The sequence below is a fragment of the Sphaerodactylus townsendi genome, linkage group LG01 (genome assembly GCF_021028975.2).
Source record: "Sphaerodactylus townsendi isolate TG3544 linkage group LG01, MPM_Stown_v2.3, whole genome shotgun sequence".
NCBI lineage: Eukaryota > Metazoa > Chordata > Lepidosauria > Squamata > Sphaerodactylidae > Sphaerodactylus > Sphaerodactylus townsendi.
The window spans coordinates 126804442-126822952 of record NC_059425.1 but is presented as its reverse complement, the minus strand read 5'-3'; the positions used below and the strand labels follow the sequence as shown (position 1 = coordinate 126822952).

General features: G+C 40.7%; 1 protein-coding gene and 1 pseudogene across 2 annotated transcripts in view; both read left to right on the top strand.

Annotated features, from left to right (window-relative positions):
- GRIK2 (glutamate ionotropic receptor kainate type subunit 2) overlaps positions 1-18511 on the top strand; it is a 656874-nt gene that overhangs the window by 359432 nt on the left and 278931 nt on the right. For both annotated transcript variants that reach the window (XM_048493884.1, XM_048493875.1), the window contains exon 11: positions 8710-8916. In XM_048493884.1, the coding sequence (XP_048349841.1) occupies positions 8710-8916 (207 nt within the window). The remainder of the gene's footprint in view (positions 1-8709; positions 8917-18511) is intronic.
- Positions 1078-3147, top strand: LOC125442540 (annotated as a pseudogene).

Below are 18511 nucleotides of genomic sequence, written 5' to 3'. Positions count from 1 at the left end.
CCCTATAAAAGTACCATCACTTCTTACATTTATCTACATTGAACTGCATTTTGCCATTTCTAGGGAGCCTTACTCACCTAATTTATCAAGGTCAGCGATTGGGCTCTTAGCAATCCTTTGTGGTTCCTCACCACCCTACATAATTTGGTATCATCTGCAAACTTGGCCACTTACGCTACCACCTACTTCCAGGTCATTTTATGAATAGGTTAAGAGGCACTGGTCCCAATACAGATCAGCAGGGGACACCACTCCGACTATCCTCTCCATTGCTTAGAGAACTTCCCATTTATACCCACCCTTTGTTTCCTGTTCCTCAACCAGTTTTTTAATCCATAGGAGGACTTCCCTCTTATTCCTTCATTGCTGAGTTTTCAACAGTCTCTGAGTAGGGAACTTTGTCAAAAGCCTTTTGGAAATCCAAGTGAACAATGTCCACCGGTTCACCCCTGTCCACATGCCTGTTTACACCCTCAAAGAACTCTAGTAAGTTTGTAAGACAGGATTTGCCTCTGCAAAAGCCATGCTGACTCTTTCTCAGCAGGTCTTGCTTTTCTACATGTTTTATAATTTTATCTTTAATGATAGATTCTAATAATTTACAGGAACAGATGTCAAACTGACTGGCCTGTAATTTCCCGGGTCCCCCCTAGATCCTTTCTTAAAGATTGGTGTGACATTGGCCATCTTCCAGTCTTCAGGGATGGAGCCTGATTTCAGGGATAAGTTGCATATTAAAGTGAGAAGATCAGCAATTTCATGCTTGAGCTCTTTAAGAACTCTTGGGTGAATGCAATCTGGGCCAGGGGATTTGGTAACATTTAGTTTATCAATGGCTGCCAGAACTTCTTCCTTGTCTACCACTATCTTCGCTAGTTCCTCGGATTTGCCTCCTAAGAAGCTTGGTTCAGGTGCAGGGATGTTCCTCACCTCCTCTTGGGTGAAGACAGATGCAAAGAATTCATTCAGCTTCTCTGCAATCTCCCTGCCATCTTAAAAGCTTTAAACCGCACAGGGAAAGTTAGATACCAAAATAAAATAAATAATATCCTAAACAAATCATAAAACATCAAACACATGACGTAATAAATTGCAATGCACCCAAAGGTCAAACTTCTCCCTAAACACCTTTTCCTAACTCTGTGGTGTGCTGACAGAAAAAAAATAGTTAAATTGCTCTCAAAAGGCAGTCTGATCTATTTAATCTTCAAACTGCTCCAACCACACCTGCAGGAGGAGAGGATTTTGGCCCTGAATCTGTCCCCCCTTCACAGGACTGGTGAAGCCAGGAAAAAAAAATCTTTTTGGTTGGTTCTTTGCCCTGAGCAGTAATGGATTAACTTTCTCTCATGTTTCATATTCTACACTGTTTGCAAAAATAAACAGTCAACCTAGTAACAGACTGTAATTTGATTTGCATGTATATACAATGTAATAGAATTACCAGATTTTTAGTAGTATCGCTGTGATGACCCTTCAGTACTTTCTATGCATGTCTTAACTAGTTGGAAGGTGGCAAGTTGGAATTGTTTGAAATCTGATAACAAAAAGTGTATATAGGTATTGGGGGTGGGGGTGAACGCAGCATGTGCTTTCCCCAAATTTATTCTATTAAACTATTTTTGTCTAAACATTTTAAGAAAGTAACTAAAAGGCACTATATCTCCATTGATTCATAATTCTATAGTTCTTCAATTTGGCTCAGTTGTGCCTGTAGAGTTCAACTAGAATCCTGGCACACAGAGATCTATACTGAACATATATGGAAAGTTCATCTTGCTGTAAGTCTGTCCCCAGCCTGGGACTCCTGTCAGGTGACTAGTAGGATGTCAGAGTAAGATATTGAATTGTTTTGACTAATCATGGCTATTAGATATATTTGCCTCTCTTTTCTCTCAAGTCTTAACTTTTAAATATTAAAGTCCTTTATATATTCTTTATATTTGACATAAATGTTAATTAGGTATGTCAGCTTTTTAACTCTAGTGGCCATAGTGAGCAGAATAATCTTTATTTTAAGTCAGTAAGTAGATCTGCACTTCTGTGGGGATAAGTTATAAATAAGGTTGGATACAATTGGACAGTGTGTATCAGCCTTGGTTTTGCTCTGTAGTATCATATTTTCTTCTTAAAATGGATATAAAGCGCAACTGATACCCACAATAAAAATATTTTTTGGTTCTAGGTCTCTTGTCATGTTGACAGATGATTATAATCTATCATTGGAAATCCTTAAAAAAGAGTAATCTAAATATGAACATGACATTACAGGATAAAATCAAAAAGCATTTCCAACCATGAGAAAGCCATCTACATGTTTTTAAAGTATCTAAAACTTTTTTCACACATTTGTCCTCATAGCTCACACAATTGCTAGATGGTCTGCCCTATTTATTTCCCCTATTTATGGTGTGTCATTCCCACTGAACTTCATGGTGAGTGGATTATAATGTATAAAACAGGGTAGTCAAACAGCATAAAACAACTATTGAACAATGCAGTAGGACTAGGATTGCATAATTTGAGATAAACATGAACAACAAACTACCTAAGATAAAGTATACTATCAACAATAAAGAAAGTGATGCTTAGCTATTTTCATCTGTTAGGCTTGTTCCACAGAGCAGATTTATAACAAGTTGCAATCATTATAAATGAACTCGTTTTCCCTTGTTATAAATAGACAACAAATTCATTAATAACAATTGCAACTCATTATAAATCTGCTGTGCAGAATCCATTTGGGTGTTGCCTGTCTATAATAAGGCCTGTAAGTTTCAGTGGCACCTGGAACTTCATTTCTAGCAATAATTTTAAAGGCTATATGCCTTAGGTATTGATTTTAAAACTCACAAGGTAGCAAAAATGCTGAAGACTGGGAAGACTATTGAACAGGATGAGGACTTCTTCTCTATCTGCACAGTAAGCACTTTATGAAAACACTTCATCCAGTTCAAAATTGGGGAAGAGTTTGAGGAAGACAACAAAGGTCTGGACAACAGAAAATGCAAGAATGACAAACTCATTTGTGTCCAAATGAGAGAGAAGAAAAGCAGAGGATGGTGTCACTGTGTTGAAAGAGATGAACTGTGTTTGGAACTCCAGTGTGGAGACTATGTAAACAGGCAGGTTTTCAAGAAAGCATGAAGCTAATCCCAGAGCTGTACCATGAGAAGCAATTCTACAACTTTGTGGAAGTCTGAATGTATAAGGGCTGAATTCTGAAGCAAATCAAAATAGCATTATAAGTCAAATGTCTTTTCCTATTGATCTTCAGTTCAAAGACAGTAACTGTTACTAGCACTTATTAAGACAGTAACTGTTACTAGCTTTATATCAGCCATTCTCAACCAGGGTTCCCTGGTACCCTGGGGTGCCGTGAGCATGTCCCAGGGGTACCCTGGCAACACTACCGCCTCCTTCATTTTTGTGGTGTCCACCGGCGCCAGTAAGGACATGAAGCTGGCCCATGGGGCAGGGCCTGCCACAAGGTCAGCAGCCACCACCACCCCCAGTGCTACCCTTCACCCTGGGAGGGGAAGGTGGGGTGTGTGGCAAGCAGGGGCAATGGGAGGGGAAGGTGGAGGGTGGCGGCGGGGTACCATGAGATATGAAGAGTGAGGTCAAGGGTACCCTGACTCTATAAACGCGAAATACCACTGACTGACTCACTAACTCATCAACAGAACTCAAAAACCACTGAAGCCCCACACATGAAATTTGGCACACCTGTTCCTTACGTACTCCAGGTGCTCACTAAGAAAGGATTTCCCAAAATATTCACTTCCACTCGATTTATTACCTATTTACTGTTTTAACTGCTCATCTCTGGCCATCTGTGCGAACATTCTAACGGCAAATCAATCCCTCAGTCCACAGACATGCTGCACGAACATTCTAAGGGTGACAGTTACACACCAGTAGCTTCATGTCCTTCACCAACTGCACTCTACCACTGCCCTCCACAATGCATGTGAACCTATTTGAACACAAACCCATCAGTCCACAGACAGGCTGCCAGGAAATATACTGCATGTCACCCCAAAGTTCACAAACAGGCTGCAAAAAGTATGCTGAATGTCACCCCGAAGTTAACAGACAGGCTGTGAAAAAGTACTCCTCCACCCACCCTCACGTTAACACCACTACAGCCAAATACTATCAACATAGATTACAAACCACACTATCACCTTGGACTACTAAACATTTGTCAGGTTTTGCATATGGACATCAGATTGCTTACTGTGGAGACAAGTTTATTGCTCTCGGCCTCTGATCACCCTATGCTTCATGTCGTGCTCTGAAGTGGCGGGATGAGTCCCCAGGAATGTGCTGCAATGGCGGTACAATCCAGCTCCCTGTCCTTCAACCCTACCCTGAACCTCTTCACAGCCTTCTCACTCATCAGCTTCCAATGGCAGAACACTTCCTTTCTGCATCCCAAAAATACAATGGCTGCTTCCAAATGACGTCTTTTGGAGCCCACCAGGTGAAAGAGAGCAATAACAAATTGCATTAGAAAAAGACAACTACAGGAAGCTGCTGCAAAATAATGCAAAAACAAACCCATCAGTCCACAGACAGGCTGTGAGGAAATATGCTGCATGTCACCCCAAAGTTCACAAACAGGCTGTAAAGAAGTATGTTGAATGTCACCCCGAAATTCATAGAGAGCCTGTGATGAAGTATGCGTAGCGAAGCACGGGTGTCCTGCTAGTAAGATATATGGCAATGCAGTAAAAGCTGGCATTTCTACATTAATCATTGCAGTGGACTATAATCCTATTCCATTATAAAGGTGCCTTTTGGGGCTTTTATATTCTAATACAATTCGAATCTCTTCAACATGATAGTTTTTGCACATGGAGCTGACTTTAATTGGTTTTTAAAGGACTTCCAGTCCAGGAATATCTTCTCCAGCAGCAGCAGACTTATGCCACCCAAAAGTGTGGTATAGCCCCTTGTCCTATATCCGTGGTGGCGAACCTTTGGCACTCCAGATGCTATGGACTACAATTCCCATCAGCCCTTGCCAGCACGGTCAATTGGCCATGTTGGCAGGGGTTGATGGGAATTGTAGTCCATAACATCTGGAGTGCCAAAGGTTCGCCACCACTGTCCTATATGGTGTTTTTTGGAAGGCTGTGGGTTTCTTTTTCCAGTTACCACACCACCTAAAACCCCATTGGAGGCAGCACGGTTCTGCTGTGGCAGCACCATTCCTAGCCACTGCAAATCTGCTCCACTCCCATGAATTGCACGGTGCATGGCAATTAGGAGAGTGGGACTTTTGGACAGTGGGGAATGTGTATGTGTGGCCCATTACCATTCATTCCCTGATTACAGTGACTGTATTGTGTAAAACTATTTAGACTTTATATTGCTAGGAGATTTTCAGTGCATAGCTGCACTGTGTTTAAGGTAAGCAGTTTAAGATACGGATTCCCCAAAATTCCCAAGGTCTCCACTCTTCTCAAACCCATTGTGAGCGCCATCGGATCCCCTATGTACAATTTGGCAAAATTTCTGGCTGCACAATTACAAAGCCATATTGGACTTACCACATGCTACATTAGGGATTCAGCCCATTTCATAGAAAAAAATGGCAATCTTAAACTCAACCCCAATGACAAACTAATCAGCTTTGACATGGTTTCCTTATTCACCAGGGTCCCATAGGAGACATCGTCACACTCATTAACCAGATTTTCCCTAAAGACATTACAGCCCTGTTTCAACATTGCCTCACTACAAGCTACTTCCAGTGGGATAATGAATTCTATGAATAGAGAGATGGGGTAGCCGTGGGTAGCCCTCTTAGCCTTGTAATAGCAAATTTTTACATGGAACACTTTGAAAAACAAGCCCTGGAAACAGCACCAAAAAAGCCCACTATATGGTTCCATTATGTGGATGACATATTCACAATTTGGAGCCATGGAGAAGAGCTAAACAAGTTTCTGGAGCATATTAACAATATCCACCTGAACATACAATTTACTATGGAAAAAGAAAACGGGGGAAACTACAATTTCTAGATGTCTTAGTCATCTACAAACCAAACCAACAATTGGGCCACACAGTATACAGAAAACCTACACACACCGGTAGATATCTACATAAAAACTCCAGTCATCACCCAGGACAAAAAAGGAGCACAATAAAAACTTTGATAGATCATGCAAAAAGAATCTGTGAACCCCACCTCCTTCCAGATGAACTAAATCACCTAAACTGGGCTCTATAGGCTAATGGTTTCTCTACAACAGACATCAGAAGAGCTGCAAAACCAAGAACAAGCCACAGCAATAAAGATAAACAGCCACCTAGAGGGAAAGTGTTCTTACTATACATCAAGGGAATCACTGACCATATAAGAAAACTGATGAAGAAACATAACCTACAAACAATCTACAGATCCACAAAGAAAATTAAACAACTGCTATGTTCAATGAAGGACAAGAGAGATCCTCTATCTTTTGCAGGAGTCTACCACTACCATGTAGCTGTGGACAAGACTACATAGGGACCACCAAATGCAGCTCCCAGACATGAATCAAAGAACATGAAAGGCACTGCAGATTAATTTAGCCAAAAAAATCAGCAATAGCAGAACACAAGATAAACCAAGCTGGACACAGAATATTATTTGAAAACACAGAAATTCTGGACCACTTGGACAACCACTATGTCAAACTACACAGAGAAACCATTGAAATCCACAAGCACATGGACAATTTCAACAAAAAGGAAGAAACCATGAAAATGAACAAAATTTGGCTGCCAGTCCCACCTACCTCACAGGGTGTTTGTTGTGAGGGGGGAAGGGCAAGGAGATTGTAAGCCCCTTTGAGTCTCCTACAGGAGAGAAAGGGGGGATATAAATCCAAACTTTTCTTCTTCTTCTTCAGTACTGAAAAACTCTAGAATAAAAAAGTGACTAATGAACACCACCCAGATACAGCATGTCTCCAGGCAGAAAGCAATCAAAAGGCTTGTGAACACCACCTAGGCCACCCAGAACACCTCCAGGTAGTAAGCAATCAAAAGGGATCAAAAGGCCAGGCGACTACTATGCAGATGCCCTCACTAACTGATTATTCTTTCTTCATGGTTTCCCACATGCTAAAATGGGTAGATCCCACTCAGCACATGCAAATCAAGCTTGCTAATTGCACCCTTTACACTTGTAAAAACAGGCAAATGGTTCTTTCTCCCGCCCTGGACATTTAACAGGTATATATACTCCACTTGCTTTACTACCATCAGCTCCTCTGAAGATGGCAGCCACAGATGTAGGAGAAATGTCAGGAGAAAATGCTGCTAGAACACGGCCATACAGCCTGGAAACCACACAATACCCCAGTTTAAGATAATTAGCAAAATTAATTCTACATTGTTTTAGACGGTGAGTTGCTGTTAAGCAAATTACTAGTTGCTGTAGTGTTTGCTACTCCATTATTTAATACATGAACACTGCAATCCAGGTGAGGGGGTGGGGGCTGGAGGTGGCTAGGGATGACGCCCCAAAGGCAGTGTAATGCCAACTTCTCAGGGGCTTTGGGAAGGGCAGAAAATAAATAATAAATGATTATATGCATAAAGAATTATTTTAATTTCCAAGGAGTTATGTACAAAGTCATGATAAATATATTTTGTTTAATAGCACAAACCAGATATAAAATAAGAAGTGTAAGAGATCAACTCTATATAGTATCCCTCTCAAGAGGCAATGGTGTAGAAAATATGCTGTTAGCTCTCTGGATCTGGGAGATGGTTAAAGAATTCTTACCCACTTCACAAATGTATGTGGAAAATCAAACTTAGTCCGTATAGCAAAATAATTTTTCAGTATATTTTGTCAAAAGCTTTTTCAGCATCGAGAGAATGGCAACTTGATCAGATCTCCTACAGTTTAAAACAGCCGGATCAGTAATTAGCCTATGATTATCAGAGACTCATGTAAAACCTACCTTGTCTATGTGTATCAAAGTTGTAACAACTATTTGGAGTCTGTTAACAAGAATAGCAGTTAATATTTTAGGAACATTATAGTAATAGGTCAAAAATTTGCACCCCTTGTTTTGTGACCAGAGCAGTTTAGGCATCATAAAACAGTGCAGTGAAGCAGATTAAAAAATCTTGTTATACAGTATGCTAAGTTTGGAATTAAGAAGTCCGAAAAGGATTTATACCATTCAATAGGCAAGGCCACTGGTCCAGGAAATTTGCCTTTATTTGTATTCATTATCAGTGCCTTCTTATGATCTATGTGCAAAAGTGCAGCAAGAATCAGTTGCTGAATAATATCGAAACTTGGAAGATAAATGTGAAAGAAAAAAATGTTTCCAAATCTTTTTCCCCCAAAATTATTTGCTTTTACTGGACAATTCAGAAAAAAACTTATAAAACTGAGAATTTATTTCAGTGGAGACAATTTGCTGCCATGTGTAATTAGCTTTGAGTTTTTGCCAAATGCCACAATTGGTAAAGTAATTTATTAAAGAACCTGTTTCAGATCCAACCTAAACTGCTGTAATCACTGGAGTAAGCAACAGCAAAAACAAGCAAACAAAAATTCTCAAGTAAACTGAAAGTACATTGCATCACAATAAGATTAACATCCAGTGTAAACTGATCAAATTATCTTTTGTACATTCTGTGCCATATATCCTAGAAATATATCTTAATGAGGTTTTTTTTTTCCAGGAAGAGCCATATGTGATGTTCAAGAAGTCTGACAAACCTTTGTACGGAAACGATAGATTTGAGGGATATTGCATTGACCTTCTCAGAGAATTATCAACATTCCTAGGATTTACTTATGAAATTAGACTGGTAGAAGATGGGAAATATGGAGCCCGAGATGATGCCAGTGGACAGTGGAATGGCATGGTTCGTGAACTAATTGATCACGTAAGTTGCTTTTCAGAAACGCAGATCAACACATTCTCCACATTTCAGGAGAACCTATGCAAGTTCTACAAATATTAGCTGTGCTAATTGTCTCTGTAGAGTGTTGTAGATGGTAGGTTTGCTTTCAGGTAACTACTCCATCATGAAGTTAATTAGTAGCTTTGTGTACATCACCATCTCTCAGTTTATCCTACATCATAGCATTGCTGTAAGGCCTAAGTAAGTACTTGTAAATGCATTAGTAAGCACAAGTAACAACATGGGAATAATACAGAATATGCATCACAGAAGACTAATTGATACAATGGTTATTTGTCAATACCAAGTAAATGACAGGTGACCAAGTAAATGACGCCCCCACCACGCTCCCCTCAGTGCCCCGCACTTACCATAAAGCAGCTGGCTGAAAAAGCAGTCAAGCAGCCTGGCTGTACCGCTGGCTGAACTAAAGTGAGTGGGGAGATGTGGGGCGTGGGGCCCCCCACCCCTGCTCTCCCCCACTTACCTTTGTTTGGCTGAAAAAGCAGCCTGACTGGGTCGCCTGTTGAACTAGGGTAAGTGGGGGTGGAAGTGGGGGGTGGGGGCCCCACCCCCATCGCCCCCCATTTCCACTCTCCTCCAGCCCCCACCCTCACTTACCTTATTTCAGCTGGCTACAAAGAGCAGCTGGCTGAAAAAACAGCCCTGCAGCCTGGCCCCGTCAGGCTGCTCCAGGCTGCGGGGTCTGGCTGGTGGGGCAGGGCCAGTAGGGATGCTCAGTGGCAGCCCCACCTGGCATGGTCTGGTGAACTGGCCCAGCAGCAGCTTCTGCCAGGCAGAAGCCAGGCAGAAAGATGAAGGGGGAGGGGTGTAGGGGATGATTTTCCACCCCATGTGACCTCAGTGGTGCATGCCTGGGGTGCTGCCCCCATCCCATTGTAGCTACACAACTGATATTTTGTTGTTTATATGTTTTCATCAAAATATGTTATATATTTTTTATTTTCAATGATTTTATGTTTTGGTGTTTAATATCTTGGGGATCCTATTTAGGTGGAAAGATTGCATAAAATGTTTTAAATAAATAAAATGAATTGCACTCTTCTGCAACATAAAATCCAACAGAAATAGAAGCCTCTTCAAAACTCTCGCCACTCAATCCAAAGGGTGGGGAGGCAAAAGGGTTCTAGGGAGTGGTGTGACCTTGCACTAGCACATTTGCTCTCCCTTGGGTGCTTATTCTGGTGGAGGGGGCAGATGTGCTGGTGGCCACCTATCCCATATTTGCACCACCACAGAATACAGAAGTTTGGGCTGCAGCAGGGCTGTGGTGATGTCCTGATTGGACACCAGTGTGTGGGTGTGGGTGGGTAGGGGAGCGCAGTGCACTGGCCTTCAGACTTACACAACTCGTCTGGCCTTTTCCAGGGCCGGAGCAAGGGGGAACTGGTCCTGGGGCACGGGTGTGCTCTGTTTCCCTGCCATGCCCCTCTTCCCCCCGCCATGCCCTGGAACGCCCCCACCACACCCCTGCACTGACGCGTTCCCGGTGCATCGCACACTCTTCTCTTGGCGCTACACCACTGGCCTTTTCCAAGCTCCCTGTGCTGCTGGAAAGTCCTCTTAGAGGTGGAGTGGTGCCACCACACTGGTAACATGCCCTGCCATCTCCGCATTTGTAAATATGTTAAAATACAAATTCTTCCATACACAGACCATTATTTCCAAGAATCTTTTGTTTTCATGTTGCACCAGAACCCTGAAACATTTGAGAAAAAACCAACAGGAAGTAATTTTGTTTCCTCTAGTTATTGAGCGTAACTTGAGGACTGCTTATTTCTTTATGTATATATATGAGAATAGTCACTTGTATGCTACTTTACCTGATGGCTCAAGTCCAGGAATACTTTTGCTATGTCATCTGCAGTTTGTGTAAAGTAGGTTTGATTTCCTTAAGTTAGTGAAACTGCTTCTATATGATGAACAGCTTCTGAATGATACACATCAATTTAAATGATGAGAGACAATGCATACAACCAGGGAAATAAGTGAGGGTTTCTCTCTGGGGTTAATTATTAGCATATAGTAGCTTGCCAAGTAAAACCAGAAGTGAATGACTGTACACAAAAGCTTGACGCATGGCACAGCATCCATGTGACTGCATGTAAAATGGCCACCATGTAATGGCTTGATTTTATGTACCAGCCTGAAACTTATCAGCAAAGGCCTTTGCTTAATTTGCATTTTCTTGGACACACGTTGACCTTTTTTCAAATTAAAGTGCTTAAATACATATAGTATGCACAAAAGTACTCTGTAGATGGAAAATCGGGAACAAAGTCAGAATTATCCTTAAGATAACAGTGCTGTTGCTGTGACTCAGAGGAACCTATATGTAACCTTTAAAATATGTGCCATCACCTTCTAGAAGCATATACTGAGAAGAGTCTTCCATTTAAGCTATCAGCTAGGAAGCCTTAGACAGAAAGACAAAAATATCAATGCATTGTGAAGCACCAGGGTAATTCCAATGTGAGTCAAAATAGATATCATTACTAGCAATTGTTTATAATTGAATAAGTCAGGCATCCCTTCACTTTATAGCTTTTAAAGCACACTTGCTCAGTGGGTGGTGCCAATTGAATTTGGTCTCCTCAAAATGGAGTTTAGTCTCTTTGAAAACGATCCAATTATCTCTGGTTTCTTTGTGTTGTGTCAAATTTGCATTTATTTTGGCAAGCCACTCAATAGCACGACATCTGATCAAAGCCACTTGTAATAAAACAAGTATTCTGAAAGCTGCTAACATTTAATGCAACAGAAAGGAAGATAGTTCTATCATTCACAGTTGTACTTCATTGTTAAGAAAAGTGTGTCTTAAGTAAAATCAGTTTTTAATGGTGATAGATCAGCCACAGCTTTTGAGCCTTTTTCAAAACCTTCTTGTGTTACTTGAGGCCTCTTCCTCTCATTGATCCTATCCTTCTAATCATATGTATCTTGCATTATTTAATGCAACTTTTTACTAAATATTGAAAGTCAAAAAAATTCCCATCTGTGTGAATGTTGCTCATAAACAGATGAGTGTACCCAAACACTGGTGTATTTCCTATATTAACAGAATGTCTAAAGCCTTGCACCACATAACCTGGAAAACCTAAAATAATTTATTCTGACTGTGAAAGCCTTTGACAATATGTTGTTTTAGTTTGAGAAAATTTGTATACAAGTCATGTGTCCAGATTTTCTCAAGCTAAAATAGCATCTCTCTGTTGAAGGCTTTCATGGCCAGATTTAACTGTTGGTTTTGAGTTTTCCAGGTTATGTGACTGTGGTCTAGTAGTTTTTGCTGCTAATATTTTGCCTGCATCTCTGGTTGGCATCTTCAAAGGCATGTCACAGTGTTTTAACATTTAACTGAAGATGCTAGCCATTGTTGCGGGCAAAACATTGGAGCAAAAAGTACCTGACCATGGCCACACAACCCAAACTCCCCCAAAACAGGACTGTTAAAACAGCATTGTTAACAGTTGGTTTCTATTGGTTTTGCCACAGCCTTTACGCTTTTTGTGTTTTTGTATTGTGTCTCCAGTATTATGTTCCCTCATTCTAAATGCAAGTGACATGCTACAAATCAGTGATTGAATTATGAGGCAGGAGTCTTGCTTCCTATCCATAGTGACTGCATAGCCACTGAATTGAAAAAGGGGTTGTTTAGGTTGAGTCCCCTCATATTTTCCCCCATCCTGACCAGTGTTATCAGACTTCAGAAGCTAAGCAGCATCAGACTGATAAGCATTTGGATGGGGTATCTCCAAGGAACACCAGGGTGATGATATGGAGGCAGGCAATGGCAAACTATCTTTGGACATCTCTTACCTTGAAAACCCTATGGTGTTGCCAGAGGTTAGCTGTGACTTTACAGTAAAAAAAATCCACATAATTCAAGTACTAATTACAATGATTACATCATCTGAGAAAACTGACTTTATTGTTTCAAAATGCTGTACAAGTCCATGGGGAACATCGCCCTCCCTCTCAGCATTACCAAAGTGTACTTTTTGAGCCTTACCCAGGGAAACAACTTTTAGAATTCTCTCCAAGTGGCTTGTCACACAGCTGCTGTTATAGTAAAGGAGTGAAAATGCACAGAGAAAGTAACGAGGTTTCTGTATTGTAAGCCAAATTTGTAAAGGTACAATTATTCTATTTTCCCTGTTTGCCTGTTCGTGTCATCTCCCCTTCAATGGTGCACTCTCAGTGTATACTTGCCACGTGTATTCTGTCATTTTCTTTCTGGGGCGAGAAGAGAACAATCCAAAATGGTGATCCCTTCAGATAAACTACACTGAAAAAATAGAAATGTAAAGAAAAGAGGGCATTTACCCACTAACTAAGATTGCATCGTTTGTTGTGTGCAGCCATTATGTCTCCTTTCTGTCTTGCTCAAATACACACACATTATTTTTCCTCTCTTCCATACCACCAGGAAGACAAGAAAATATAGGTTGCCTAACATGAACCTCTCTTTAGTTAAAAGATATACACAGTTCAGCTGGAAGGGCTAGACTGTACAGCCAATTTCTCACATTGGTGAGCACTTACACAAGTAATCCCATTGATTTATATCTAGCCCTCAAGTGGTTGCTTTAAGTCTTGTGGTTGATAAATGAAGATGGTAGATGGTACAGCTTTTGAGTCTCTATGTCTAAGGAACAAGCAGTCTGCTTCTGTTTGTTCATATTTCTTTTTTTCTATTATATTTTAAAAAATTGTTTCCTTGTGCCCTTTGTAGGTTATTTATTTTTATATCAGCAATGTGCTTTTCTATGTGTGCATTTACTGAAGAAATACTTAAGAATTGCAGCAGTATTACACACACATATAAACATGTACACATTGCTTGGGCTATGAAATACAAAATCAGTTTACTTGAAATGGTATTCTGTTTGCACAAATATATTGTACCACTTTAATGATTTACAAAAAATGCTTTTGTATAAACATTGAAAAACAAATATGCACATTTTTCATTGGTCATCTTGTAGAATATCATTAGAATTATTACCTCACAATCTAATAAGACCACACGAAAAGCCTGCTGGTCCATTTCATCCAGCATCCTGCTTCATCCAGTGGCCAACCAATTGCCCTGAAGGACAAATTGGGCATACAGGTCCAGGCATTCTCTTCCTGCTGCCTCTCAGCATTGGTACTCAAAAGACTGCCATCTCAGAATATGAAGGCAGCCTGGCCTCCATGAATCCTAACAATTTCATTGGATGCCTGGAGTTCTAGTGGAGAAGGTAGATAGAGATGTTTCTCCCTCTCCCATAATATTTATTTTCCACCACAGCACACAGGGCTGTCATACAGTAGGACAAGCCAGAATCAAACACTGACTATCATTACTTTCTTTAGAGTTATTATGTTTTGTCACAGCAAAGGCCAATAGCTCTTTATTTCAGGAACTTCAAACTCCAAAAGACTCTCAGATTGTTTTACACAGAGAGATACCCTCCTCCCTCTCAGTGTCATCAATATACTTCATGAATCAGAGTGTAGGGTTGCCTCAGCCAATCAGGTGGCTTCCCTGTTTCTAGATGTCTATGCCTCTCTCTAATTGTAAATAATAATGACTCGACAGATAATAATGACTTCTTCACACTACCCTTCCTGGTCTCAATCTCAATCCTTCTGATTTATTGGTAGCAGTCTCCCTTTGATTGATGATAGAGCCCAGGAGTGGAAAATTTTGACCCGTTTCACTATCCCCATTGTTAACCTTAAAGTTGAGAAATTGCTCATTAGTCATTTCTTTGACTTCTTGATATTCAGTTGTTTTCATTTTAGCAAAAATCCCCTCTTTTGTAAACAAAAATGATTATTTTGAATCTTGGGTGGAAATTTCTGTTGATGTGACTGTTAAAACTGAACAACATTTTGGTTACTGTTCCCAAATGCAACATTTACATAGTCTTCAGCCCTGGTTAGAGACAAGTTTAGAGTTGCTATACCTCTACTTGGCTATGTGACTAATAGGACCAGCACACTCATTATCTAGAAAGTTTGTTTCTGTTGCATGACTTGAGCACAAATTTGTCCAGCTAGTTTTTATCCAGGGATAAAAATGACTCACTTGATTTTCCTCATTCCTCCAGCTTTATGAAATGTCTATTACATCTGCATTGTCATTTAGCAACCTGCTTTCTGATCTTGGCTCAGAGTCTTCTAGCTTTGGCATACAGGAACCTGTACATTTCACTTTCTATGGATCCCCACCTCCCTCAGCTCTCCTTTATTGCCCAATTCTTCTTTTCATGTTCTACTCTTCTTCCATCAAAATTTTCCTAACAATTTACCACATTACTCCTTTGGGATGATTCATTCTGAAGCATAGGCTGCCTAGCTCCTGCTAGCTTTCTCCTAGAAGCTAGTTTTAAAACTGTGTTGCCCCTTTTGATATAACCAGCAACCTGACACTCTCTTGGTTTAAGTGAATCCCATCTCTTTTATACAGGTTTGGCTTGTCTCAAAAAATTCCCTAGTTCTTAACAAATTTAAAGTCTTCCTCCTAGCTCCACTTTCTCATCTCCCCTTCGAGATCTCTGATCTGTGCTGGTCTAGCTGGCCCTGCACACAGAACAAACAGTAGTTCTGAGAATGCTGCCTTTGAGGTTCTGGGCTTTAGTCTACTGCCTAGTGACCTCATTTATTCTCCAGGACCACAAGACTGCATTTCCTAATGTTACTGATAACCATGATTGTTGACTCATCATCTGTACTAGCTATCAGCTTACCTAGATAATGTCTGCACTCTTTATATAGAGCAGGCAGTTCATCCTGTGGTGAAAATTTCTGCCACAGACCTTGTTCTCTATATTCCTAATGATCGAATGTCCCATTACCAAAAGCCGATCCCTCAATCTTAGATGGGTATCCTTAGCATAAGAGGACATTGCTTTATACTGCAAAGAAGGGGCCCCTTCTAAGGGATTGTTTCAACATCTTCCAACCTCAAGTTCTAGACTCTCCATTACAATGGAGAAGGTATCTGTACAGGAGTGGAATAATTTTAACAGGTCATTAATGATAACATCCACATAGTGTTGTGTCTTTCACAACTTCTCTGAGTTGGCAGCCCTAGTTTCAAAGGAACTCACCTGTTCCCTGAGAAACAAGACCTCCATATGAGCACACACCCACAATTTCTATCCCATGAGCCAATACATGCAGTACATTCAATGCTCTTGGCGTAACAGTGGATAACCTCCACTCCATTCTAATTTCTAGTGATTAAGGTTTTGAAAAAGGTCCTTATATGGTATGTAAAATCCTGTACCTAGAAAGTTATTATAGAACAGTCAAACATTCTTGCCCAATGTTGGACTTACACAGGCACTTTATTTGTCTCTTGTTTAAAGACAATTTGCCTCTGTCCTCATCTCTTGCTCTGCCACCAAACACGCATAATTAACATCTTCTGTTAGCTGCTCTGTTTGTGTGCTGCATTGGCTTGCTTCACAAGTTGCTTTCTGGAGTCTCACCTTTGATTCAAACCTAATTCCAATAGTGATCTTTAACAGTATCATTCGTATTAGCCCCTTGTTCCCTGCAATGTTTCACTTTGTTAACTTGAATGTTTTTTCTGCTATATTTTCTCTCTCTTCATAGCACAGCATGTGTTATCTTTGTCATACCTACAAATCCTGTGAAGCCTTAAACAATGTTGTGCACATGTTGGACAACATGACAAGCATTACATTGCTAACTGTATACTCTCAGATAGGGTGGTAATTAGGTGTTCTTGCAGAAAGTTATCCTCAAGATGCCTCTGTCCTCATCTATTGCTCTGCCACCAAACACAAATAATTAACATCTTCTGTTTCGTGCTCTGTTTGTGTGCTGCATTGGCTTGTAATATTTTTTGTAATATTTATTGTAATTTAAAAACATGTGTTTGGATCGAAAACAAGAAGCAAATTAGATAACACACAATTTTCTATTTCAGGACAACTTTGATTTTAGTAGTAACACCTAACTGAAGTGATGCCTCACCAATGCATCAGCCATTTTTTGTTCTACCCATCGACAAAGTTCACATACTCATGCTTACTCTTAAATGTCAGTTCTAAATATATCTAGTCTTCCCCAGATTTTGAGTTATTTAAAATATCAGTTAGTTTTGAGTTTAAAATTCAAATATTTTATGTTATGTGTCCAATTTACCATTTTATGAGAAGGTAATTAAGTGTGCAATGATGAACCAACTCTGGGAATTCTAGATCAGAATGCTTGTTCATTTTGACACATTTTGTTCTGACTTTGAACATGGAAACTGCATTAGTAGACCTTGTATTCCTCTAAAAATAGACATGGGAAGTATGATCCTTCTGGACCTTTCAGCAGTCTTCAGTATTACCAATGATCAGTTCTAGGGTTGGAGATTCGGACAGTCCAAATCCAAATTTTTACCGAATCTGCACTGATTCGGACGGATTCGGACGAGCAGGAGCCGAATCTGAGCTGTCCGAATCCTAACAGATCCGAATCCATGGGATTCGGATTACCAGCCGAATTGCGTTTTTATTTTTTGGTGTTTTTTTCACATTTTGGCCTGCAGGGGAGACATTTTTAAACATATCAGCACCAAATTTTCAGGGTATCATCAGGAGACTGTCCTGATGATACCCTCCAAGACTAATTGCATTTTGGTTTAGGGGGGCCAAAGTTATGGACCCACAAAAGTGGTGGCCCAATCACCCATTCTTTTCAATGGGAATTAAGGAGATGAGGGCTATCCTTTTCAGGGTCCATAACTGTGGCCCCTTCTGAACAAATCTGCACCAAACTTGGAGGGTATCATCAGGACAGTCTCCTGATGATACACTGAAATATTGGTACCGATACATCTACAAATGCACCCCCTGCAGGCACCCCCAGAAATTTGCACAAGATTCTTTGTTCTGCAGTGACTTAGCTGCATTGCTGTCAATAGGGAATTTCTGAGGGGGCTGTGGAGTGCACATTTTTCATGGTAAACCCACAAAACTTTCAGGGTATCTTCAGGAGAGTCTCTGGATGACACCATCCAGGGTTGGGGAACTTTACTTCAGGGGGGAGTGGGAGATGGGCCCTACCCTTTTTGGGTCCCATAGAATTAAACCCCCTGAAGCAAAATTCCCCAAACCTGGATGGTGTCATCCAGAGACTCTCCTGAAGATACCCTGAAAGTTTTGTGACCATACCTTCAGAAATGTGCACCTCACAGCCCTCTACCAGAAATTCCCCATTGACAGCAATACAGCTAAGTCACTGCAGAACAAAGAATCTTGGGCAAATTTCTGGGGGTGCCTGCAGGGGACGCATTTTGAGATGTATCGGCACCAAATTATCAGAGTATCATCAGGTGACTGTCCTGATGTTGCCCACCAAGTTTGGTGCAGTTTGGTTCAGGTATGGACCCTCAAAAGGGGTGCAACTATCCCCATTGTTTCCAATGGGAGCTGATAGGGATGGGGGCTACACCTTTGAGGGTCCATAACTTTTGGCTCCCCCCTGAACCAAACTGCACCAAACTTTGGGGGTATCATCAGGACAGTCTCCTGATGTTACC